Raw genomic sequence first — 26,683 nt, forward strand, 5'->3', positions numbered from 1 at the left:
TACTCTTCGTGACCCCATGGACCAGAGCACACCAGGCACCCCTGTCTTCCACTGCCTCTCACAATTTGGTCAAAAGTGCAGTGTTTACTAATGAAGTAATGTGCATAAAAATACATATCCTGGGGGTAAAGTGTGCATAAAAAGTGATTTAGTGATTGTAGCAATTGATCTGTGAGTGCTCTGGTAGCTAGGATTATTTCAGGCCTCCTTTTGGACCATACTATTACCCGCAAAGAAGACACTTTTTTCATTAAACCAGTCATAAACCCTTGGACTTTGATGCAGGTAGGGTGGGCAACTGTGCCCTGGAAGAGGAAAAACCTCACCTCTACGAGAGAGCCATTGCCTTCATGCCCTGCCAGGAAAAACTGTTGAACTGCTGTGGGATATGGGATGCTAAATTAACTGGACATTTATTCTTATCCTTCAAGGCTCTTTTTGTATTCCGACTACAGGTTTGGGTTTTTTTTTTTAAAAAAAGTTTATATTAAGTAGTGGGTGGACATAGCAGACGACACAGAGATTTCTCCAAGTAGTTCTTTATAAGTAAGCTGGAACTGAACTGAACAGCAAACGGCTCAGCCGTCCTGCTTTTATTGGCTGTCAACATTGTAACAACAACAGCTCAGGGTTTCCTACCTAAATTAACTTAGTGGACCCGAGTGCAAACTATATACACAATATGCCCTGGTGGCCAGGGTGAGAACTTCAATATATAACAGTTTATTTCTATCCTGTATTGTCACTACAGATCCTGAAAGATAGAAACTCCAGTGTAGATGCAAACTAATCTGGGTTACCAGATCATGATAATCAAAGATTCAATGAGCTGATGGAAGTGCGACAAGAGACAGCCCATTAAGTTCTATGGAACTGTAACGTCTGGAACAAAACGAGTCATTAAAAAAATCTGTGCCTTAAGAACAGGGTCAGGTGAGAGACTCACAGCCTGCTCACCAGTATATCGCTAGATTCCTCATCCTCTGCCGTATTCTCAGCCGTCTGAGTTTCACATCTTTCAGCAACAGGTATCAGGTTGTTTTCTTGCAGCTGTTGTTTCAGCCCCTGGCCTCCCTCACTGGCAGCATATAGGTCCTCTTTCTTGGCTGCATCAGCTTTCACACAGTTCTTCACTAAAACTTGCACTTCTGTGCCAAGAGCTTTCACTTTGCCTTCGTACTCTGCATATGCCTCCTGCTGCAGCTGTACCAAGAGAGAGGTCAGTACATGAGACACACATGTTGCTCAAATGCTCAGAAGAAGCCCAGTAGTTGCTTGTTTGTGGAATTTTAAATGGTGCTGCTGGGGGGGGGGAGCCTTTGTTTTACAAAGCCTCAGTTGTTAAGGGCCAAATTAGGCATGCTAACTTTTGTGATGAGGAGCTATTAGGATCATTTTTTAATGAAAAGTAGCTGACCATATTTGGATTGGGAGGGATTACTTTGTACACCCCCCCCCCATTATGCCAGTTCTCTCGTGCAAGGCACCTCAGCAGCCAATAGCTTTGGGGAAGGGGGTAGGAACCGGGATTTTTGAATCACGTGGGCTCACTTTACCCTACACAAGAGGTCAGCAGCCGTTTTGAACCAGTGAGCAGATATGGAATACTGGGAAAGTATTGTGGGTGACCGTTACAAAATGGCTGCTGTCATTGTGGTGTGGAAAAGCACAGAATGGCTGCCATGGGGTTGTGGTATAACATCCGCCACTATTGAACTCACAAAGAGAAGCTCTGCACAGGAGGGTGGGCATCGAATCCTGGCATCCACTGAAATGCAAGGATGTTGGATGGGGCAGGTTCAAAGTAGGAGAGGATTAACCATTGCAAACAGGAGCTAGGCAGGGACAACAAACAGTCCTTTGTGCATTTTGCTGAGCTATTTGCTGAGACCTTCAGCACATACCACAGTAAGTACAATCAAGTACACTGGTGTATGTGAGTGCTGTGCTGTTGACCCCTGCCCAACACCACATTCCCAGTCCAAATGGTCCCCTTGGTACTCCCAACTCTGGGTAATTTGTTTGCTGTTTCCTTTCTGCATGCTTATGTGCACTAGTCAGTGCCCAGCTGGCTTCGGAGTGAGGTTTGCACCACTTGGCCTCTAGTCTTTGTCAGACTTGCTTCATTGCCTGAAGCTCCCCAGAATGCCAAGCAGCCACTTGGGTGCCACAAAGCTGGAGAGGATGCTCAGGAGCAATAGTGTCAACCACCCATTTCATCTCAACCATTCCATAGCAAAACTAGGGCTTCAAAAGGATTGTTGGCTTTCTCTGCTGGACACTTCTTAGAGCAGGGGGCTGGAGTAAATTATCTCTGGGGTCTATTCTAGATCTTTGATTCTCCCATCCTCTTACCTGGTTTTCCTTTTCCTTGATTGCTTCTAGGCAGGCTGCCTGCTTTTTCTCCAGTACTTCTTGGTCCCTAGCCTGCTTTTCATTCATCTTGAAGCAGGGAAAGAAAGTATTTTAAAAGCCACCATCTTCAAAGCAACAGTATAAAAGCGAAATAAAAAGAATAGTCCAGTAGCACCTTAGAGACCAACTAAGTTTGTTCTAGGTATAAGCTTTCGTGTGCATGTATACTTCTTCAGATAGTATAAAAGCGGCAAATGTTATTGCTAGGTACTTGGGGCATAGGCTCATGGCACAAGTTTGCATAATGGTATAGACTGCCTCTGGGCAAACTGAGTTAGTGAGTGGGTGGGATTTCACACTAGCACTGCATTTTGCAGTGTGCTCAGTAAAAAGTGATTCAGCGGCAGGAATTCTGGGACCCAGCAAAGAAGAAGAAGACGAGCTCAGGCCCCTGGGCCACCCCCTGGAAACACCCCTGCTGAATCCCTGTGGTCCATCAGCAATGTGTTAAGCTGACAAAGCAGGAGTGCACACTCAGGATTTCTTAGCAGCTAAGGCATAGCTATTTATTTTTTTAAAAATGTTTAAATATTAAAGACCACTTTTCTGGGCAACTGGCTATCCAAAGCAGCTTGCAACCAAGGACTATAAAAGAAAAAAGAACTAGTTAATACTGTCATCGTGAGAAGGACCTCTCTCCTTTGTGGCCACCCACCTTCCTGACCTAGGGGGCAGGCACAGCAGGAGATTTCAAGTTCCAGTGGGGTGGTAAAGGTGCAGGTCCTCCAATAAACGGTTTGGGTCTAAGCTAAGCCGAGAGTGTACTTTTGCGTTGTACAATTGGACTAAGATTTGCCAGAGGCCTTATCCAACTAGTTTTCGTGACAGCCTTACCTGTTTGACCATCTGTACCACTTCCTGAATGTGCGCATTGTTGATTTCTCTCTTCAGTCTGTAGGGAAAAAACCACCCTATCAACACACTTTGATAATGATAACCTTCAGCAGGGAAACGCTTCAGTTAGTCATGACTGAGAGGTTTATCACAGATGCCCAGTTAAGAATTAAAATGACAGAGTGTTAAAGGTACATGATTTGCCAGCAAAAGGCATTGTGTTGTAAAGAATTGTACTAAAGTGATTTCCCTGTAGTGATGATGATAGCAATGTGTATCAGTTAAGGAAACCTGCACAAATGAATTGTAACCTGAGAATGTGCTGTGCAGTACTTACGAGTGTCTGACAAGGACCAGGGAGGGTTAGGTTCAAATTCTCACTCAGCCATGAAACTCACTTGGGACCTTAGGCCAATCACTGTCTTTCAAGATTGCTGAGAGGGTATGTGAAGTGTGTGTGATAAGCACAGATCAGCAGAGGATGTGTGGGAGAGTGTGTGGGTCACACTCATGGCTGATATGTGGCCCCTAGAGGGTTGCTCAAGGATGAATGTGGCCCTTGGGTCAAAAAAGGTTAGCCATCATTGGTTTAGCAGGATACCAGAATTCTCACACTGTTTTTAAGTTTTAGGCTCTTTGCAAGTAAAAAATTGTTTCTAGCTAGGCATGGAGGAGAAATTCTGTTTTGTTTCCATTTTAACTACCTCATTCACACTTCTTGAACCAATATGCAAACTGAAATATGGCCATCCTTCAAAATGTGCACTTTTCCAAATTTTGCAATAGCAGTTCTCTGTCCAAACCAAATACAAAAATATTAGGGGGAAAGGTGCATTAAAATGCACATATCAGTGAAAATAATATTAAAATGCATTACATTACTGGGATTTGCTTGCAAAAATGCATGCATGAGTCAAAATGTGTTTATTAGGATACATTTGCACTAAAATACTGGTGAATTTTCAAGAGGATTAAAAAAATAAATTGCAATTTGCTGCAGAGCAGAAATGTGGAGATCTAAAATTAAGACTGGAAAAAGGAAAACTAGGGGTAGGCAACCTAAGGCCCGGGGGTCGGATGCGGCCCAATCACCTTCTCAATCCGACCCGCGGACAGCCCGGGAATCAGCATGTTTTTACATGAATGGAATGTGTCCTTTTATTTAAAATGCATGTCTGGGTTATTTGTTCATCCCCCCCCCCAAAAAAAATATAGTCTGGCCCACCACATAGTCTGAGGGATGGTGGACAGGCCCATGGCTGAAAAAGGTTGCTGACCCATGACTTAGAGGGTCAAAATTGACAGATTTGTCCATCTCTATTTCTAGCTAATGCCCAGCCCTGTGAAAGAGTTCAGCAGATACAAACTCCAAAGAGGACAATCAGTCTGCCACAGTACCTTTCCTGGGCACTCTTGTCGGTTGTGTTCTTAGCCATGGTCTGAATTTTTTCCAATCTTTTCACCTCTAGTTTCTTTTTCATTTCTTTAGTGTCACTGTAGAGGAAGATATCACCTAGAGTTGATCGATTTCAGCAATAACACATTTTTATCTCTGTAAATTGCTGTCTTCTTGTCTACCTAATGTCTTCAATCATTTCAGTCATAGAGCACAGGTTAGTAAAGGAAGCACCACATAATGCTCTTTGTTTACAGGCCTGAAAATGTTCCTTGCCGGAGGTAAATGATCCCAGTGGAATGAGAGAAAATGCATAGGTATTGTGTGCAGGTTACATCATGCAAATCCCTTCTGACCACCCCTTCTATTTCTTGCCCAGTCAAACGACAGATGAACTAGACTAGCACCAAGCAGGACTGCATGCACTGAGCCATTTCAAAATAACTCCACCCTTCCTATCAGCTGCAATCCAGTCTGAACAGGGAAAACATAAGCAAAAATTAAGCCATGCAAAATTAGTAGATGAAAACGCTGGAAAAAACTTACATTATTTTGTTACCTACCTTTCCCAGGATTCCTTTAGTGCCTTTAGCTCAGATGCTTGCTTTTCTCTTGCAAGCTCAATTATTTTAGAAATTTGCTGTCCAAAGATTAAAACACAGGGTAGAATGTCAGAATTTCATTTTACTCTTTTTCTTTTGTTTCTAAAACGTTGCTCCTCCATTTGTGGGAGGGCCTTTTATCCAGTGGAAGCTCTTGCTGGAGGAAGGGAGAAAGAGGCAATTTTTGCAAGTTCCTACTTCTGTTTGCAGCCCGTTGTGCCACCTTTTTCATTGTCCTGGAAGGGCGCCTGACAAGCTGGAACAGACCTTAAGGGTGCTGCAGGGAGAAGGAGGAATCAGCAAAATTGTAGCCTTCCCTTCCTGCAGCAGGAACAGCCCGTGAGCAGAGTTCCTACAATAAATCTGGCTCCAACCTATATTCAGCCATAAAATAGGGACCCCCCCATGAGGTCTATAACAGCTAGTTTGGGGTATACAGTGGTACCTCGGGTTAAGTACTTAATTCGTTCTGGAGGTCCGTACTTAACCTGAAACTGTTCATAACCTGAAGCACCACTTTAGCTAATGGGGCCTCCTGCTGCTGCTGTGCCACCAGAGCCCGATTTCTGTTCTCATCCTGAAGCAAAGCTCTTAACCCGAGGTAATATTTCTGGGTTAGCGGAGTCTGTAACCTGAAGCGCATGTAACCTGAAGCGTATGTAACCTGAAGCGCATGTAACCTGAAGGGTATGTAACCCGAGGTACCATTGTATTTGAAATTGTCTGTGACACATTGACTTGAACATCAGGCAACCATAGCAGTGAGGATGAGATGCTGCTGCTCTCTTATATTAAAATCTACAGAACAAGCAAGTGGAAAACATGGTTTTCCCTCACCCTTACCTGCCATTCCTGTGCTGGATGTTTTCTTGTGAACAGATTTATTTGTCTGACACTACTCAGTTGCAACCAAATGATCTGAGTTGTGTTCAGGCAGTAGCACTTGGGATCACTGACTTCATGCCTTGAGATCCTCAAAGATCTTCCTCTGAGTGCCCCTAAACAAATGATGTGCACTAGGGCCTTTTCAGTGGTGGCATTGCCACTATGGGATGCCCTCCTCCAAAAGGCACACATGGGGCATATTTTGGTGCCATTTCAGTGTGAGGTAAAGATCTTTTTATTTTCCCAGGCATTTTAATCTGTCTTTAATCTGTGCTTACTCTATGTGACTTATGTTTTTATGCTGTATTATATTTATATTGCTGCTTTTATTGCTATTAGATTTTAAATGGTTTCATTTCCTGTTGTGGGCTGCTTTGAGAACTCTGATGTAGGATGACCTCTAACTACAGTGGTACCTCAGGTTAAGAACTTAATTCGTTCTGGAGGTCTGTTCTTAAGCTGAAACTATTCTTAACCTGAGGTACCACTTTAGCTAATGGGGCCTCCCGCTGCCGCTGCGCCACCGGAGCACGATTTCTGTTCTCATCCTGAAGCAAAGTTCTTAACCCGGTACTATTTCTGGGTTAGCGTGAAGGAAGGTGAGGACAGGTGACCTCACCCAGGCCCGAAGTCACCCCCCACCAAAGCAGGCTCAAAGCTTCTCAGAGCTTTTCAAAATCATTTTTCTCAGCAGTTAAAAGGCATTAGCTAAGCATCAGAAACATTCCGCTTGCTGTAACTAAAAAGATTGCAACAAAGGTAGGGAACACAGTCCATTGTTTCTCAGGCCTTTCTGATGCCTTCTGGCCTTGCTAAAGAACCACATTGCAACTTACTTTCTGTCTGGGAACCATGCCAGAACAAGAGATTGAAACATATCTGAACACTCTGAAACCCCTTTCCTGGGAATAGTCCCAAGACAGGAGCTTTCTGTTCATGCTCAGAGGAACTCATGGGGCAGGACTCTGGAAGGAGGAGAGATCTGGAATGGGTATATATGCTTGTGCACATGATTGTGAACTCGTGCATGCTTTTGTGGACTATCACACTTGCTCCTTCTACCAGTTCATGGATGGTAGAAATAAAAGCCTTTTCTCCGAAACTATTCCTTGAGTGTCTGTTGACTCCCACTTCCCTTTCCCAGGGGCAATATTTTTCCCACCCGAGGGCAAAGCCTCATAAGGCTACAAGCGGAGTCTGTAACCTGAAGTGTCTGTAACCCGAGGTACCACTGTACTGCAAGCCAAATGTTAAGTAAGGAAAGGGCAATAAACTTCCTATCTGTACCTCTGTGGCGTGGAGCTCTTTCTTCTTCCGAATTGCATCATACTGCTCTTCTCCTAGCTGCATTAGCTCTTTCTCCAGCTTCTCCTTCAGCTCCAAGACTCTGTTGTCAGGAGGACTCTCTGCCATCTCACCGGCGTTCCTTCCTGAGCTGCTGTCATCCACAGTCCACTTCCTGCAACTTCAGAAGAAGAGGAATAATTCTCACAATGTGGCTAATATTGTGACCAATTCACTGCTGTACCACCAAGGAGCCATTTTTCATGAGATCTCTGCATGGCATAATATTGCCAGTATGTTCTATAACAGCTATAGATTATGGGCCTTATTCTGCCATGTGAGAAAGAAGAGAGGCAGGCAGGGAAACCATTAGGCCTTTGCCACTCAGACTGTCCCCTTTCAGGACCAATGAACATCACCTGCCCCGTGAAAAGGAAGATGAAAGGCTGGGAGAGGGAATTGTTTGTGTTTTATTTTTATGAGCATGAGACTCTTAATCTCAGGATCATGGGTTTGAGCCCACACAATGGGGTAAAAGATTCCTGCATCGTAGGGGATTAGACTAGATCAGGCATAGGCAAACTCCGGCCCTCCAGATGTTTGGGACTTTAATTCCCATCATCCCTGACCACCGGTCCTGCTAGCTAGGGATGATGGGAATTGTAGTCCCAAACATCTGGAGGGCCAGAGTTTGTCTATGTGTGGACTAGATTATCCTTGTGGCCACTTCCAATTCTGCAGTGATTATGGAATTGTAGAACTGATTATAGAAATCTATAATTATAGGATTGTAGAGTTGGAATGGTCCCTGAGGATCTTCTAATCCAACCCCCTGCAGTGCAGGAATATTCTATGCTTCTCTGTGTGACGGTGAGTGGGTGGGACAGTAGCAGAACTGTAAACTGCCATGGGTGCTGAAATAACAGGTGCCTTCACAAAAAGGCAGTATATAAATCCTGTAAATAAATAATATAAATAACTTGCTCTTTAAGCAGGAAGGTGAACGGTGGAGCCATCATTAATCCTTGATTTTGCTTCCTTTATACCCTGCAGCTGTCATATTTAGAAAGTGGCTACATAGCAAAACTGTGGTATTGTAATTCTCTGTTTATGTAACAGCTGTTTATTGCAGCTGTTGTGTAAGAAATGCCCTTTTATTTTGTTTCCCTTTGTGAAGAGGCATTTCCTTAAAATACTTTGGGATCTCTGAGCTTTGTGATTAAATAATTACATGAGACACATCTGTGATTGGATTTCCTTCAGTGCTTTGAATTGCACCTTTGCTTCCTTCCTTGTCATTGTGGCATTCCCCTTCTGTTTCGTTGTGTATTTGTGTGGCAGGTATCTATACCACTGAGAATAGTAGTACACTGTTCCTGCCACCTGCCAGGGGCTTCTCCTCACACTCTTTTCTAGCACTGAGATTAACACAGTATCAACACACAAATCAGTAACACACACCTAAATGTCTCTCTCTAATGCACATACCTAAATCTCTCTCCTCTGGAAAAGCCTAAAGTCCTATAATGTCTCAGTAGTCGAACAAATTCCTTTTATGCCATGATACATACATTATGAAAGAAATGTATTAAATAAAGTTACAGTTAACAGCAAGTCCTCTGATGGCCAATAAGGATCCCACAGCCTTTTCTGCTCATGATCCAATTTCTACCTTTTCTTTTTCTGGGTTTTAGGTGGGCATGGCATTTTCTTTTTGCCAGCTTGCATGCCCAGCTCCATGAAAAGGACGGCATATTTCTGCAACAGCTCTTCCTTGCGCTTCACTGTCTTCCGTTCCACCTCCTTCAGGTCTTTCTCTTGCTTCTTCAACAGTTTCCCAAAATTCTTCATCTGCTGCAGCTCCTCAAAGCTCGCCGTTTGCAGCTCTGAAACATAGCATGAAAAAGAGATGCACCTGCTTAAACGAGATGCTAAATTGCCACTTATTTTCACCGTCCACTTGAAGGACCTTTCTTTCCTATACTCCAGGCACATCCAACTCCGAAGAGACTACAATCTACTCCCAGTATAAAAAAACTGGCAGTGATCTACCCATTGTCATTGGAGGGAGGAGGAGCAACTCCCATCATACCTTGCTATTGGCAATGCTGGCTAGGGTTGATGGAAGTTGGAGTCCAACAACATATGGAGGTTGCCATATTGGCTGTCCCTGCAAAATCAGGACAGAAATTACAGTAATTTGAACTTGAATGTTGCCATTCAACAGGAACAGGATTAGAAATACCTGTAGGTTCTTTTGTAGGTTCTTTTGTGGTCTCTTCTTTTCCTGTCGAGGTTCCTTTTCCATTCAGGGTTCCTGAGGGGCAAAAACACACGACGGATGAGTGAGCTTATTCTGTCTCGTGAAAGATAACAGCCACTGAAATTGATCACAACTAGCATGTTAAGTGAGTCCCAATGAAATGAGAAATGTCAACCCTGCTTCTTGTCTCCTGGATCAATATCATTTCTTTTCAGAATCTGAACAGCGTATATTTAAGCTGCCGTGCTCAGCCCCAACCATATCCATAGCATTACCTCCAGGCCCGTTTGAAGGAGGAGTACTAAAGGTCCCTGTGGCATTATGTATCCCGTTGGTATTGAGTTGAACAGATGAAAGACTTCTTTGCAAGTCGGGCCCCTAAAACAAAAATTAATTGTGCATCAGTTATAGCAAAACGGATCACTAGAAACAAATGGACACTTCCCCCTCAGTTTTGCTTCATGGCATTGTGTATTTGGCCACACTGAAACTATAGGAGGCATAAGAGTGCATCTCTAATCTTCTTGCAAACTTGCATCACTGTGGACTTTGGGTTTTAGTCTGGTTGGTGGTGGCACCCTTTTGTCCCTGCTGGAAGCTGAGGAGACACTGGCTTGTGTATATGTGGCAAGCAGAACAGAAGATTCAGGAACAAGCAATAAATACACTAGAATTGAGGAGGGAGTTGTCTTGCAGCTTGTGGCAGGAAAGGTGATGCTTGTGGTTACTAGTACAGTAGTGCACTAATGTGCCAGGCACAGGAGCCTTCTATGGAAGTGTGTGTTACTGCAGTATTTAATCCATTAACTTGGTCAATCAGTCAAAGCCAACCATTGATTTAAAACCTTAACTGCCTGCAGTGGCATAAATAATTTCAAACACAATGCTAAGAATGCATTCCCATCTCTTTCAAAGAATCCTGTAGATACAATTAATGTGGTATGCAATGCTTGAAGCAACTGCTTTTGAAGTGAAAAATAGTCCCCAGATACATCCTATTTGAATTTTTAAAAAAGATCTAGTGGGTGTAGGTTTTCCTATCCCAATGAATGAATGTTCATTTTTTAAAATTGCCAGTAGCTAGCTTCTCCTTAGAGAAAACTAGCATTAGGGGCTGCCTCTCCTTTTATGGAAAATGGATATTCTAATATGGAAATATTCTAATATGGAAATGCACACATTTAAAGATGCACAGTATAGGATGCTGTGATGTCATTGTACACATGCAGGAAACTAATAAAAATGTAAGTCCAAGTGTGTTCACTCATTCCTTTCAGCTAGTGTCCCCCTTGTAAAATTAATTGCCAACTCCGCATTACCCCAAATGGGTAAAGTTCTGGACCATCATTTTAAGATTATTCTTGGGAACTGAACTTTATTCAGGATCCAAATTCTGCTGCCAGCTTCTGCCTGTAGGCCCCTCCTAGGGTGAAAAAGTCTCCTTTTAAGAAGTGGTTCCTCTCCCACATTCCTGCTCTTGATTCCCCTAAGCAAATAAAACCCAGATGGAACCTCCATGTCTTCTCTACTTACCATTTCAGGCATTTTTTATACATGCCATTTGCAGTAACTTCAGCTTTTATTGCATGAATTCTGCTGTTAGTCACCTTGAACCGTACAAGTGAAAGTGGAATGCAATTATTCTGAGTAGGTAAATAAATAAAAGTATCTGTGGAACTCACCTCAGGAGTATCCTCTTGGCTCTTCTCTGATTTTTTGTCATGTGCATTAAAAAACTTTATTGGGTTGGAGAGTGCCATGGTGAGATCTAGGAAAATAATCCAACAATATAATATCATCCCTCTCCTACTTATTCCTTACTGCTATGTTTCTAGGAATATGTTAGAGATCATATATCCTGAGCTTTGAGTCTCTCAGTTCTCCAGATTCATGCATAATAGTACAGGTTTATTAAAGAAGCAACCCTATTGCAAGTTCTGCCAGGATTCAGCATATATCTGGATAAGCCAGGGGTTTTCAGCACAGTTGGGCTACACCAGCTTAATTCTCTCATCCTCATCTCAGCATCCCCTACATCCCAGCTGGCTATGCTGAGCCCGGTGGAACTTAAGCTGGTGTAAACCCTGAAAAAGGGGTGTATCTCCTTAAGCAATGATGTTCTTGGGACACATGCCTCATGGATAGGAGATGGCTACCCACATGAGCCAAACTTCAGGACACATTTCCACTTCACCCCTCCCAGAAATTTATGAAAATCACTGGATTTATGAATACCTCAGCCAGCCCTTAAGAAACAACTATTACAAATAACGACCACCTGACCATCATGCCTCAAGTTGTCAAAGGGCCTTCAGAGTTGGCAAGCCACATTCTGGATCTGGTGCTTGTAATGGGTTGGTGAAAGCGTGCCAATAGTGGAGGGTTTGTTGTGATCCAGTTGTCATGGTCAGACCATTTTCTAGTAAGGTCTACACTGCTAACTTGTTTTTCTTCATGGTGGTGGTTTAACCTTTGAAATTCTTCATGGCACAGAATCCAGATACTGTAAGGATCACCTTCCATATTAACCTGCCCAAATATTAAGAACTTTTACTGAGCCCCCTCCCAGAGTGTCACCGCCTTCGCAGATCAAGAAGGCAGATCTGTGGCACCCCCAATATGGAACTCCTTCCCAGGTACCTGCTGGGTTATCTTTTCGGTGAAATGTCATAGGAAGACATTGTTATTTCTTCAGGCATTTGAATGATGCACATTTTTAATATTATAAGGGTGATGCAATTTAAACTCTGCTAATATCTGCAGGTTTCATTCTGCTGTTTTAATTAATACATCATTTGCTATTTTATATCGATTTTAACTGAGCCATTGTACATTTTATCATTGTAGTTTTTCTTTTCACTGTAAACTGCTCTGGGGTAGATATTATGAAGTTGCCACTGAACAAAAGGTAACTACATCCCTCTTTCAGGTTTTTGGAATACGGTACCTGCCCACGAATCCGGAACATAGTCTTTCATCTCCACATACACAAAGAGAGAAGGCATTGTAAGTGGCATGTTGCTCTCACTACGAAGGCAAACATGGTGATAGCCTAAAACAGAAAGCACATATCCCAATAGAAACAGGTGGCAAACAGAATGCTACTGAGGGACTGTTTTGGAAAATGCTGGAGGCGATCAGAAATCAGCTTCAGATGATGCAAGGTGCAGCAAGTCACCTGCAATGGCAGGTTCTGCATACCAGTAAGCAGGGCTGGCCCAAGGCATTTTGGCACCTGAGGTGAACCACAAAATGGTGCCCCCACCGGGGGAGAAGGGGTGAGTGAAGATCCACATCAGGAACAAGGGGCAAGAGTGATCTACATCAGGAACTAAGTGTGCGGGGAGACCAGTAGCATCTCCAATTTGCCAAGAGGTTGCTGTGGAGGTGGCATGGTGGGGGGTAGGCACTGAGGAGATGATGGATCCAACCTACAAGGTGCACACTGCAACCATTGCTGCCACAGTGCCTTCCTTGGAGTCTGGCTCTTCTGCCCCTCTGGATCCTGCTGCCTAAGGTGGTTGCCTCACCTTATCTCATGGATGGGCCGGCCCTGCCAGTAAGGATAGTGGGCATGGGAGCTGATGCATGGAGCACAGGCCCTCAGGAAGTTATCCTGTATAAGTCCTATTGAAATGGCCAGGAGTTATGAATCACAGATAATAGAATTGTAGAGTTGGAAGCAACCACAAGGATCATCTGGTTCAATCTCCTGCAATGTATGAATCTTTTGCCCAACATGGGGCTCAAACCCATGACCCTGATATTAAGAGTCTCATGCTCTACCATCTGAGCTATAGTTGTGGAAGCTCCGTTCATTTCAATTAATTGTGGCAATGTCTCAGTCTGGTGAGGAAAACAATAATTTCCTTATACAAATCATGACACATCCTCACTATGAATATTTATGGCTCTGGAAATGATAGGGTAGAAGTCAGTGAAAGGACTCTAGAAAAGCACAGGCCAAGCAGCTTTTATATACAGACCAAGCAGCTTTTATATACAAATAGACTAAATTGCTAGATTTTTCAGTTAAAAGAGGATGCAGCTATGATTGAGTTATATAGAAAAGGAAGAAGTAGAGGGCATTTGGTAAAATTCATAAGCATCAAGTTTAATACCAACAGAGAGTACACACACACACACACACAGAGAGAGAGAGAGAGAGATATGAAACAAATATAAAGGTCACTGCCATTAGCAGTTTCTACATATATCCTATAACACATGAAGGGCATATGGATTCATGCAGATAAATTACTAGTCAACCAAATGATCTAGTGAAGAAAGTAAGTCCATTTTCAGAAATCTCAAAAATAGTCCATTCTCACCTGAACGCACAGCAGTGATGGGAATGACACGTTGCCCTATGAACTTTCCTCCTTCCTCCCAAACCACAATTCTGAGAGAAGCTAGCTCTGGCATCAAAATCTGTCAAGAAAGAATCAAATGATGCTTATCTTCAATTGACTTAAAATATTTTAGAAAATGGAGTTTTCAAGAATCATGAATTCCTGGATTGTCCAAGTATTGGACTTCTGGTTCACTCAGTTTGAGGGCAATTTTTCTTTTATACTTCCAGTTCATTTGTTTTTGCTAGCTCTCTGTTCCTATAATAACAGGCCATATGTTTTCTCCACTAGTGTCCTGTAGATTATAGCTGGCTGAGAAAACATAGCGCTTGTGCAGTTCCACAACACTGATTTGTATGTAGCATTGAATCAACCTAATTGATTCTAAGTAAATTCCAGAGCATACAAAACAGCTTAGTGTTCCCTATTTTGTTTTGGTTTTTTTAGCACACAATTCCGCCCGCCCCCCATCATAACCAAAGGTAGTGTGTGTGATAAGGAATGTGTGTTTTGGGAAAGAACGAAGGACTGTATGAGATACGGTTCATAATGTTGAAACAGGAGTATGGCTGATTTAAACGTGATAACCCTAAATAAACAGCTCACAATGGGCTAAGTTTATGTCCTGAACAACAGATAACTAAATTTCCTCACCATTCACTATAAAAACTTCACTTCTTTGCACAGGAAGATGTTATCTTAGGAGGTGATCTAAACTGAAACATTAGGGAATCTCACTACAAAATGTACATGTCAGGCAGCATCTCTTCTCCAGTCATCGCAGGGAACTTAAAACTATTGCACCTCCTTGAGAGGTGGGGACTGCGAGATACACAGAGTGAATTTGACTTGACAGACGTGAGCTTTTCATTTCATACCAATTTAAAACAAATACCTGAATCAATTTTGTTACGGCTTCCAGCTCACTACTCACTATGGTAACATCCACAAATATTGGCTCTATAAAAATTACAGATCACACATCTGGCTCAACTTCTTTTACATTGTGCTCATGGTTAGAAATGAGTCATTCCTGGTCTCTTAAACCAGCTTTGTTTGCTAATCAGGACATTAGAGAATGAATTGAGACAGCTCTTAAGAATTACTTTGATGAGAATAAGCAGGAGGGGACTTCTATTATGGGAGGTTCAGGTGAATTTGTATAAAAGGGTTTTTTTATAGAGAGAAAGGAACTTTCTCTGAGATAAACAACTAAGAACTAGAAATGTCCTTACTATTACAGGAATACAAGAGGACCGGGTGAACTAAAACATACAAAATAATCAACGCTGTCAAATTTATGTATGGGGGAAAATAAAATTAAGATGCCTTCTAGTTGAACAAAGCAAGTGTATATTTCCATAGTCCATCTGATTTGCAAGTTCCACTTTAAAAGCACAGAACAAAATATTTTGTGGGTTCATAAAATAAGAACAGTGGACTTGGATCTGGAATATTTTAATTTTAAAAAGCTTGTTCAGACAAGAGCTCAGTGGGTAATTTTTGGATAAGCCTCAGTCTCTCAGCTTCAGTTCTCCATCTGTGAGATGGAAATGTCAATTATTTGCCTCACAAGGTTGCTAGGAAGAAGGAAATCAGTATTGTAAAAAAACGCTGTGCTTGAAGGTTGTCAAAGAAAATGTAAAATATAAGCAAGTGGCTCCTAGATCACTCAAACCCCCCCCCCCCCACTATTTACACTGTAGTTTGAAAGTTGATGTCAGCCCATGGAAGTCTAGAACTGTCTAAGAAGCTTGTTCTTAGAAGAGACACCTGTTGCATGAGGCACTGTTACCTTTTCAAAGACAAAAGCATCCTCTTTCCATACAGGGTTGATTGAGTTGGCATTTGGTGACATCTTGGTTCTGTATCTGCGTTTTGGATCACCCGGCAGTCCATATAACTCCACTTCTACATATGACCTCACACTACGTTCTGAGAGGAACTGACCAGAAAGTATCTACGAATACATGGAAACAAGATCGATGGAGCATTTACTTAAACCCAGTTTACATCATCCATCGTTATATTATTAGAGACTGTCACTATATTGCAGATGGAATTCAATTACATACTGGCAAAATTCATGTTGCACAATTAAAGTGAAATTGCCACTCTGGTGCAACAATCCCCCCTTGAACTTTTTGCAGGAAGGAAAGTGATGGGAAAACACTGAAAAGCTGCCAAATGTGAGATAACGACTGCTCAGTACAATGTTGTATAACCTCCATGCAAACTTTGTGAAAACAAATCAGGATGATTACACAATAATTAGTGCATTGGGGAAAGTCCTTAGTTTGTGGTTCTTCTCTACTTTAATCCTTCAGATGCATTTTCTTGCTTTAGTGCTACTTGTGTCATCTTTCTATTGTTCATTCTCCATTTTCATTTGACTCACTACATTTAAACACTGAAGGAAACTAGCCTTTTTCAAAATACCACTTTTCCACGAAGAGCCTTGCTGGGTGATAAATGTCTCAGGGCCTCAGGACTATACCTCTGTTTAAAGGGCTCTAAATCCAGAAGCAACCTAGCACTTGTTACTTACTGTTATTGAGAGTGTGCTCGCCACCACCACATCAATGCGATCCACAGAGAAAGGGTCAAATTGCTTATCTGGGCGACGCATGAAGTCATGCTTGAGAATATAGCCGCTCTGCCCATTGAATTCAAAGAGAGCCAGGTTCTGCTGCATGGGAATATCTGTTAAGGGAGCAGGCCAACAGGAATAAACAGGTAGGAGTGTCTGTTAGCATGTATGTACAGTATGAATGAAAAGCAGACTAAATTGTGCTTCAGCAGCATATTCATTTCAAAGTCCTCAGTGTGCTTTACATAAAGGGGATTAGCCATCTTGGTACCTATTGGCTTATCCACGTTCCAGCACAGATTCTGAAAGTGCCCATTTGTTTTTAACTGCTCTGGCACCTTTATATGAGTGCACTCCTACACACATCTACTCAGGAGTAAACCCCCTGGCATTCTAATTGGTTTATTGCAGAGTTAACTTCACACAGCATCCTACTTCATGAGATGTATAGATGTAATAATTATGTTCCAACACTGATGTCACCTATGTGTAGAAAAATATATATATAGGCACCATCATGTATGAAAGCTGCATGTCTGTTTCATTCCATGTACACATGCTGGGAAGCTGCAAATTGACCATACACATGTGGTGAAAGAAGCACATCTGTACTTGTCACATGTGATGATATAAAACTTTCTCCTAAATGGAAATGATACTGATGTAGGAAAACATTCCTGAGTAAAGTGCTGGTGGATGTTTGCACATAGGCACTGAGATACATAGGACAATAAATCAAACTAATAAGGAAGAATGGAAGATAATGAGGAAACTGCATCTTCCTGCCACTTCTATTGGGTATCCAATATCTTCTATTGGGTATCCAGTTTTAAAATGAATGAACACCTCAGTCCACTTTCTCATTACATTCCTTGTCTCATTCCTCTTACAATTCCATCAACACCTTCCTTCTCTTGTGTACTTTTGATTCATCCTGTCTCCCTTTCTCCCAAATTTATTACACTGCCTCCCCGCAAGTTCCCATCTGTTCACTTTATCCTTTCCTTTTCCTCCCACTCTTCTCTTCATCACACAACTCTGCTCTTCTATGCATGAGTGTAAGGAAGAAATGAAAATTACCGTATTTTTTGTACCATAACACTCACTTTTTTCCTCCTAGAAAGTAAGGGGAAATGTCTGTGCGTGTTATGGAGGGAATGCCTATGGGTCGCGGGGGGATCTGCTGCAGTCGTGAGCAGAGGATCCATGGTTCCCCTTCCTTCCCTCCTCCGTGGCTCGCTTTGAAACAGCAAAGTGGGAGAAGAGCCGCTGAGTGGGGAGGAGAGAGGGACAGAGAGCCTGCTTCTTTAAAGGAGCAAAGCGGGAGAGGAGAGGAGTCGCTTACATAAGTGTAAGCGGCTCCTGTCTGGTTGGTTCCTTTAAAGCAAGCAGGCTCTCTGTCCCTCTCTCCTGCCCACTCAGCTAGCTAAATAGCAGCAAAGTTTTTCAGCTCGCTAATCTGGGGATGAGCGGGGAGGAGGGAGAAAAGCAGAGCCTGCTTGCTTTAAAGGAGCAAAGCGGGAGAGGAGAGGAGCCTTCTCCCCTTACACCCCTCTTCTTCATTATTAGCAGCATCCTTCTCCACCCACCCCACGCATGCTCCTTGTCCCTTGAGTGCTTTTCTTTCCCTCCCCACTTAAAACGTGGTTACAAAGGATCCTCAGGATTTTTGCATTGGGCTACTCCAAACTCACTGTCAGATCACATGTCTGTGGCCACAGCATGAACCACAAAAATCGTACATCCACCGTTTCGTTTAGAATTTTTTTTTCTTGTTTTCCTCCTCTAAAAACTACGTGCGTGTTATGGTCAGTTGCATGTTATAGAGCGAAAAATACGGTACTGAAGAGATGGAACAGAAGTCATACTGGCCATTGTGTTCCAAAGGAGACTGAATCCCTTCCCTTCCTCACAGTGAAATGAGAGTAGATCAAACTATGCAAGGCTGCAGCTATGAGGGAGGTCGCAGATGTTGCACTGCATTACACATCCACTGCAGGTCAGGCATCCCTTATGTGCTCTGACTTGCTATATTAGCAAGCATCTGGTAATGTCATCTGCACCGGCAACATATGGTAACTGCTGTAGGCAAGATGAAGTGCTGCACTCGTACTGTCAATATACGCAATATATACTCCATTTCCCCCATTACAACAACAACAACAACAACAAACCCCACAGCTGAATAGAATCTGTGAATTCTGCTTCAGTTGTACCTGGCCATTCAATATCCAAAGAGGTTAGTGCCCTCCTGCCTGAATTACATTATGAGCTCCACTTACTGTTCTATGTATGCTGATTTAGCTTCCTGCCTTTAAGGTGCTCACCCTGAAGTCACGCCTTTCTGCCTTTCCATCAGGAAGTATTGATATTGCCACTGTTTTCCAATGTCCCTCCCTGCCTGCTTCCTATATATTCCCAATCTTAAGAAGTTCTGAGCCCTAGGGTGAGTCTATATAGTCATTTCTATCAGGGACAAAAATCAACCTGTGGCAATTTGTCCTTATTAATCTCAGATTTTAGGTCATAGGAATACTTGTGGCCTCTTTCTTGTTTAACTTTTAGTAGGGTGGGCTGTGTTCTGTGTTAGACCTGTCTTTTTATATATATATTGTGGGGTTGTTTTTTAGCTTTAAGTTTTGTTCTGGTTTTTTATACTTGGCTTTAATGTTTGTATCATTATGTAAGTCCTGTGGGTCACTTTTATATCTATATCTCTGAATGTAAAAAATGCCTGTTGAAACTTCATCTCTGGGTCGCCATATTCTATCAGATGGCTCTGGACTGGCCCTAGAGGCAAAAGGAAACAGATTCATTTGTGTTACAGGCAGTCCTTTGACCCCACCTGCTTCCTTTGAAAGGACACCTGGATTGTATCCAAAGGTAGGTTTAATTTAGCAAAAGGCCCTTCCATGAGCACATTGGGGGCACCTAATTTTCACCAGCCTTTCCCCCCAATACTGCAGCCCCATCCCATTCTGTTCCAGAGGGTCTCCTAACTCTCAGGAGCAGCGTTTTGGGAAGGAAGCAGGGCTTCGGCAGGTTGGAGGGGATGGCAAAAATCAGGTGTGCCAAACTGCACAGCTGGCAGCCCTTTCTTTTGAAAACATCTGCCTTCAGCACATGTGGAGACTTTGCATTGGAAAGATCTCTAATTAAATGCCGCAAGCTTTGATGTTGACCCCTTGCATTTTTGGGTGATATGGGGAAATATCCAATATAGGGGGGAACACCCAGTGATAATAATAAACATAAATGAAGGAACACATATGAAGAAAAGAGAAAAGGCAAAGAAAGAAATAGACATAGCAGGGTAGTGAAGCAGCTCTGGGAAATTTATGGGTGGTGGTGAAATTAAAAGAGTCAGAAAATTATTGATCGCCTATGAACAGGAAGGGGATGTAGGAGGTGACCACTTACCAGTTGTCTGGAAGTTTAATGCCACCATTTGACAGCCAACATTCCAGAACATCTGAGGCATGTAGTTAGAAGAATCCATCCGGGTACCCTTGGGATAAATTCGGCTCATCTGCCTCTTGTTGTAGCTGAATTTTCCTAATAGGAGTTCCATCTCCGAAGTTTATTGCAGTATATATACCCTTAGCAGTTTTGCTCTTACAGTTTTGCTCCCAGTATGAGCTTTTCATGGAGCTGTCCAGGGTGCTGCCTATATTCTGACTCTGCCCGTGCTTCACCAGTCTGGAGTTTTTATTTACCTTGACTTGCCTGGCTCTCATTTGGTGGAACATGAAACTTTGCCGTGAACCCTGCACTCCCCCCCCCCCATTGGAAGAGAACACTACACAGCTAAAGTGTTTTTAAAGGTTTTTAAAAGTTTAATATGACAGTGCTGCAAAGCTAACAACAACTTCTGTGGGAATCCTATAGAAATCAACAGGTACACCTTATATATAATAGTTCTAAGGAATACCCATTTTGGGAACTGGCCTTGAGTCATGGAAGATTGCAGTAGTTCACATTATTGGATTTTATCCACCAAAGTTTTCCTGTTCATGCAAGGACTTCCACTTGTGTGAACAGAGCATCCCCTTTTCCTCCCCAGTGCATTCTCAGATCTGTTCTGGGATTTCCCTAAATCCTGCAGAGTAAATCGTGTGTGTGTGTGTGTGTGTGTGTGTGTGTGTGTGTGTGTGTGTAGGACCACACAGGGGGAGGAGATAGATATGTTCAGTTTCATAGTAAGTCCTTGTGCAAACAGGACAACTTCATTGGATACAACCTCTTGTTTCCAGACAGTAACATTATGATTGGCTGCATGTGACATGACCTAGAATGAACTTTTAAATATGTGAATAGGTGCACTTGCAGGTGCGCCAAAGAAAAAAGAAAAAGGATACTCTACAAACTGGATGGGCGATTTGGTCAGCAGGTCATAAGCTTTCATCTCAGTGAAGGAGGAAACGACATAACTCCGGTTCTTCTCTGGAAAAACAAGCAAGGTAAACATAAATCATGCCCAATGCTCCAGATCCTCCTATTCTACCATATTTTCTTCACTATCAGCCCCTTGCTATTCACAAATAAAGACACTGTTCATGCATGATCCTCTGACACAGAGTAGTAAGAAATATCAAGTTTGATTTGGGTTTTGATGGAGGTTGATTTGAGGACCTTTCTCTGCATGGTAGTTTCCCAAGGGAGTTGCTTAAGCAGCACTGAAGCCCTCAGACAGTATCACCTGAGCAAGTGTTTTGGTTGTGGAATTGATCAGTAATCAACTGCTAATCAAATCTGTGGGTAAACAGCATTTCTTCCAAGGACTATTGACACATTTTTGAAACCTAGAGGGATGGTGCCCATAACTTCACTGCAAAGTGTTCCACGGTGTCCCTTCTGCACCTGTCCATGACATTTATTTATTTTTACTTTCTCTTTTTCTTCTTCATGCATTTAACCTGTCCACCTATCTGCCCTAGTTCAGGAGGGCTTGCCACATGTGTGGCTTCTGCAATAGCGTGACAGTAGTTCTCTGCTTATGTTAAGGTGAGACCACCTGCATTGCTTTGCTATGTTTGAAGATGGGAATGGCTACTCTAGATTCAGGAAAGGGGCAGAAGGCTTAGAAGTAATTGGTATAAAGGATCTGGAGCTGCTGGTCCTTTTTTGGAGTAGAATCAGCTATTGTTGCCTAATATTTTTAGAAGAAGCAGCTTATTTTATAGTAAGTGCATAATCTTAATTAGTCCTTTGTTCCATTTCCAGACTTCTTTTCCAGGAGTTTTATGTAGCATAGATCAGTCCACAATTTTATTTAGTAAAAATATGAGGATTCAGAAGCCCCCAGCTTTTTGTCTGACACTAAATCAGTTGGGAATCAAAACTTGGAGAGGGGGGGAGCTCTGCATTTCATCAGGCTTCCCATCAGTTCCATAAATCCTTTCAAGGACACTCAATACTTTGCCCAAACTCATGAATCTTTTGATATGCTTTGGCAGATGTAATGAAAACATGGCTCATGATATATGATTTCAAGTATGCAATCTTCTCCCTTTCAGTTCTCAATTAGACTGGGGTAGATACCAGAGTAACTCCAGGTGCAGGGAAAATTTTCTGGGTTTACACAGCCATACTGAAGAAAAGCATCTGATTCAGGGGCTGCAAGCCAGGAACACTTATCTACAGGTCAGCGTAGCTTTGGGATGTAAGGTCACCTCCTTCTGCAACTCTAGCCTCCTAATAACCTCTATAAAAGGGAAGTAGGAATAATCTGTTAGGAGGCTGGTTAGTAGCTTTGGTTAGTGCTGCATGACTGTGCTCCAAACCTGATGCATTTTCTACTGCACCTTGCCTTGCTCTGCCCTAAATCTCTGCCTGTTCTGGATTTCACCTGGCCTATTTGCCCTTCCCCCTCCAGATACACCACCTTTGTCCAGTCTTAAGAAAATGGCATTTTCTTAAAATAAAACCCTTAACATCTAGTTTGTTTTGTTTCAAGGAAATACAGTTTTGTGAAGTAGGTGATTTGGAGCACAGAATCAGCAAGAGGGAGGTATTTAACACCTTTCTTGGGCTGCCACCTTCTCTGCTCCACACCATCTTAGGAAGACTTCTTTTCCCTACACAGGATTCCAAAAGCATGTAATTTGTTGTTCAACCTTTACAGTGGAGCCAACAGATGACAACTAAATGCATGCAGATAGAGTATATAGCTCTAAATACCTGAAAACATGACATTCAATAGGACAGAAACAATAAATATTTGCTTACGTGCTGAGTTTTCAAAGCATTCGAATTTGATGGGCTGGATGTAATTAACCAGGCTGGACATTTCTTCATATGCTGTCACTTCTAGACCTGCTGTACCCTAAGCAAAATTAGGACAGTTAGAGGAAAAGGCATATCATACAGACTGACAAAATGGTTTTTATTGATAAAGCCCAGTGGCAGACACAGCCCTAAACAGAATCAGAAAGTAGTGGGTAGAACTCAGAAGAACAGTCAATGAGAACCACGTATCTTTTTCCTTGAGTATAGTTTGCTCTGATCCAGCTGGAGAAGCACAGATATGCAGAAGCAAGCTATCTCCTTTGTGTGTCTCTCTAGTCGGATGAGGAGCGGAGTGCACAAATGAATGGGGTGTGTGCAGCTGCTCCCCTGCCTCAGCAATATTGCTAGGACAGGGACTTCCTAATTGGCCCATAGAGAACAGGGGGTGGGGAATGTGTAGACTTCCAGGCAGCACGATGTCTTGGACCAGTCCTGGACAGGTGGAAAGCACAATTCCACCAAACAGCTGGAAAGTAGGAAGATTTTTTAAAAAACAAAAACATGTTACTTTTAAAGTGTTCTTTAAACTAAGAGCAGTAATTGTACCTCATCAGACTGCATCTTTTTAATCTCCTCTTCATTCAGGTTTCCCATGTCTTCCTCTACTTCAGATACTTCTTCAGTCACCTCATCTGACTTCACTGATAAATCAAAACAGAAATTAGTTCATTTGTGATGATTGCAACCAGGAGTACCAACTTGGCCCCGTGATGGGGGGTGCCCGGGGCCATGTGTGTGGTGCAGCGTGCCCTGGCACTGAAATTTGTAGGTGTCTAGTCCCTTTATGGGGAATTTTATGGGTGCTCAGGCACCCAGTGCCCCATGGAGTTGCCACCTATGACTGCAACCAAGATCTGCCAGCTATTTGTCTAAAATCTTCTTTAGGATCTGAAATTCCTTCAGACTGCAATTTCTATCCTTCCCAATCCATCTACCAAATCGGGAGGTCTACAGGCTCACCTTTAAGTGAGAACTGAATCAGACTTCCTCTTCCTCATCCCTACTTTGGAGACACTTTTGAAGTCACTGATAATGCCACTCATTCTTATAAGTGAAATTCTGCCCTAAAATGGCAGTGTTGCCCTCTGTTTCCACATCAAATCATTGTGCTTATGTCAGAGCCTTAAAAACTGATTCCAGGCTTATCTGAATTCCCACCCCCCTCCCCAAGTAAGGCCCATCCCTTGTCATAATGTACCCTGTAAATGATGAAGTGGACTCTAGTCCATGAAAGCTTATGCAGTAATAACATTTGTTAGCCTGTAAGGTGTCACAAGACTGTTGCTCTTGCTGCAAAAGATTAACAGGGCTATCCCTATGGAATATACTACCTATGCTATCCTTGTCTACTGGTGTGGGCTGATCAGTCATGACATCCTCCAGACTTCTTGCTTTCTTCAGAGTCTCTTGGTTCTCCCCAGGTATGAACTGATTCTTCTTGTTCTTAATCAAGATTTTCCCCATGAGATCCTGTGGGCTTGGCAGTGGGACTCCTGGTTTTAACTGCCCAGAAGAAAAGAAAAAGGTTAGCATTCATGCAAAGTTTAGGTTTTTGCATCACTCCTCTAGTGAAGATGTAGCACAAACTGCCAGGGCAACCTCAGACCAAGCTAACAGCTGCTTGCACGATAACTTCATCCCATGTAGCAATTTGGCATCCCTATTCACTTACTGGAAATTTTTCAAGTGGCTCTGTCAGCAGCATGTCCCCAAATATTGTTCTACAGTACTCAGCCATCTTAGCCTGCTGCTTCGGCCTGTAAGAAAATATAGGTATAAAACACATACATGTCAAGCCTGAAGACTGGCATGATCCCTGCTCCATACCCCAAAATCCCTATCTGTCTCTTAGCATATGCTTACTGTCCCATGCAAATTAAAATGTTGCCACTCTCTGCCATGCTTGTGCCATTGTATCCTAATAACTTCTGAGAAGTAAGTTTGATTGAGTTGAAAGGAGCTGACTCCCAGGTTAGTGGGTTCTAATAGTGCAGCAATTTTTTTTTTACCTTGTTCTGACTAGACACATTTCTTACCCACCCCTCTACCCTTTGTCCAGAGTGCAATCTCAGCTTTTTCTCTAATCAGCAGACACTTAATACTCACGAGTCCACATGGTTCTCAAAGGACAGGATCACTGGATAAGGGGAGGTTTTGAAAGCGCTTTCTGCAATAGCCTCAATTGCATCCTGTATAAGGCATGAGGCAAATGAGAAAGAGAAAGAGAGATATTGGTACTTTGCAAACCAAGGAACTCCTTGTTCTTGGTAGTTATCCAGCTTTCAGAATGGCATCAGTCATTCCTGTATGAACCTTATGATATATCCAAAGCTTTTTAAAGGGTCTCCCATTTCTATAACCATATACAGTGAACAGAGGTGCTGGAACTCACCATGAACACCTCCCTCCATGGTCCATATGGAGATATCATAGCGAATTCATAGAGGAGACAGAGGGATTATGCATTCATTGGATAGCTGCAGAGGGCCTCTGCATATACAACAGCATTCCCATAGAGCTCCCTCTACACCACTGGAACCCTTGAAAACATGTGGCTTGTGACCTCAGAAAGAGAGCCTTTTGTGTGTATCGCTACATGCATGTGCAGTTGTATGCATCCTGCTGAACACATGATGGTCAGGAGCAGAGCCAGCATCCCACTGAGAGTTTGCCACATGTGTTCATATGTGGCTTCTGTCTTACAGTGTCAATGTAACTCTGGATCATTTTCCAGGTTTGTTAACTGATATTAACCCAGAGTTCCTCAGTTCAGAAGTAACAGGGAATTCTGGTTTAATACGTGCCAGAATTGTCACACTGAACTAAGTGTGCAACAGGAGAAGGACGAGCGAGTGAGCGAGGAGCACTCAGACCCAGCACTTGTTCCTGGCTTCTGCTTTATGAAGCCTCAAACTATCATCTGTTGAGACCTATAGGAAAAGTTTGCATTTATTCATTTTATCATCTTAGGCTGTAGATTGTACAGTGGTACCTTTGGTTACGAACTTAATTCTTAACCTGAAACTGTTCTTAACCTTAGGTACCACTTTAGCTAATGGGGCCTCCCGCTGCTACTGTGCGATTTCTGTCCTCATCCTGAGGTAAAGTTCTTAACCCGAGGTACTACTTCCGAGTTAGTGGAGTCTGTAACCCGCAGTGTTTGTAACCCGAGGTACCACTGTAATTTGTAAGTCCCTTGGGGACAGAGGCCATATCTGTGTTCTGTACAGTGCAAAACCTACTGTTGGTACTAAAAATTGTTGACAAGTAATTGAAATACTTTTGCTGTCATCTGTCGAGTTTAAATTCAACCCGATTTGAATGGCTGTGTTAGAGAGCAGTAATTTGTTTTTATAGAGCATAGTAAAGTTTTAAATTACACTAGACGGCCGTTAATTACTTACATTTCCCTTATATTTGGATGATGAGACTATTTCAATTTTTATTAATTCTTTTAAGTCCAGGTGCAGCAGCATTCTTGTCACATTTTGGTTTGATGGTTCTATCCCTCATGATCTCCTGGTATTAAGGGGCTAACTACATGTTACACTGCAGCTGCATGCAGTAAAGCCATAACGGCCTGCAGCAAAGTGCCCTCAGAAGTGGGAGCTGGCTCTGGAGAAGTGATGGATGGACACTTTCCATCACCTTCCTCATTTAAAGAAAATACAACAACTGAGGGAACATGCAAAGGAGACAGGGCCTTTCAGATCTTCATTATATGGAGCTGCAGAGTAACATGTAGCTTGTATGTAGTTCGTGTCTATCATCTCT

General features: G+C 42.6%; 1 protein-coding gene across 4 annotated transcripts in view; it reads right to left on the bottom strand.

Moving 5' to 3' along the window:
- Positions 1-523: 523 nt before the first annotated feature.
- Positions 524-26,683, bottom strand: part of PLCB2 (phospholipase C beta 2) — a 53,240-nt gene continuing 27,080 nt past the window's right edge. For 3 of the 4 annotated variants that reach the window (XM_083744359.1, XM_083744360.1, XM_083744361.1), the window contains 21 exons: positions 25,016-25,098; positions 24,582-24,666; positions 24,241-24,412; positions 23,456-23,550; positions 22,850-22,946; positions 20,980-21,064; positions 20,042-20,166; positions 16,580-16,734; positions 15,827-15,991; positions 14,011-14,110; positions 12,627-12,731; positions 11,362-11,447; positions 9,955-10,057; positions 9,662-9,733; positions 9,089-9,302; positions 7,420-7,597; positions 5,209-5,285; positions 4,648-4,743; positions 3,250-3,307; positions 2,356-2,442; positions 524-1,203 (listed from right to left, as the gene is read on the bottom strand). In XM_083744359.1, the coding sequence (XP_083600485.1) occupies positions 943-1,203; positions 2,356-2,442; positions 3,250-3,307; positions 4,648-4,743; positions 5,209-5,285; positions 7,420-7,597; positions 9,089-9,302; positions 9,662-9,733; positions 9,955-10,057; positions 11,362-11,447; positions 12,627-12,731; positions 14,011-14,110; positions 15,827-15,991; positions 16,580-16,734; positions 20,042-20,166; positions 20,980-21,064; positions 22,850-22,946; positions 23,456-23,550; positions 24,241-24,412; positions 24,582-24,666; positions 25,016-25,098 (2,499 nt within the window). In that variant the 3' untranslated portion in view covers positions 524-942. Of the gene's footprint in view, positions 1,204-2,355; positions 2,443-3,249; positions 3,308-4,647; positions 4,744-5,208; positions 5,286-7,419; positions 7,598-9,088; positions 9,303-9,661; positions 9,734-9,954; positions 10,058-11,361; positions 11,448-12,626; positions 12,732-14,010; positions 14,111-15,826; positions 15,992-16,579; positions 16,735-20,041; positions 20,167-20,979; positions 21,065-21,084; positions 22,326-22,849; positions 22,947-23,455; positions 23,551-24,240; positions 24,413-24,581; positions 24,667-25,015; positions 25,099-26,683 lie in introns of those variants that run through there. The other variant, XM_083744362.1, reaches the window with a different exon arrangement.

This window comes from Podarcis gaigeae, assembly GCF_964106915.1.
Source record: "Podarcis gaigeae genome assembly, chromosome: 1".
In the NCBI taxonomy this organism is placed as follows: domain Eukaryota; kingdom Metazoa; phylum Chordata; class Lepidosauria; order Squamata; family Lacertidae; genus Podarcis; species Podarcis gaigeae.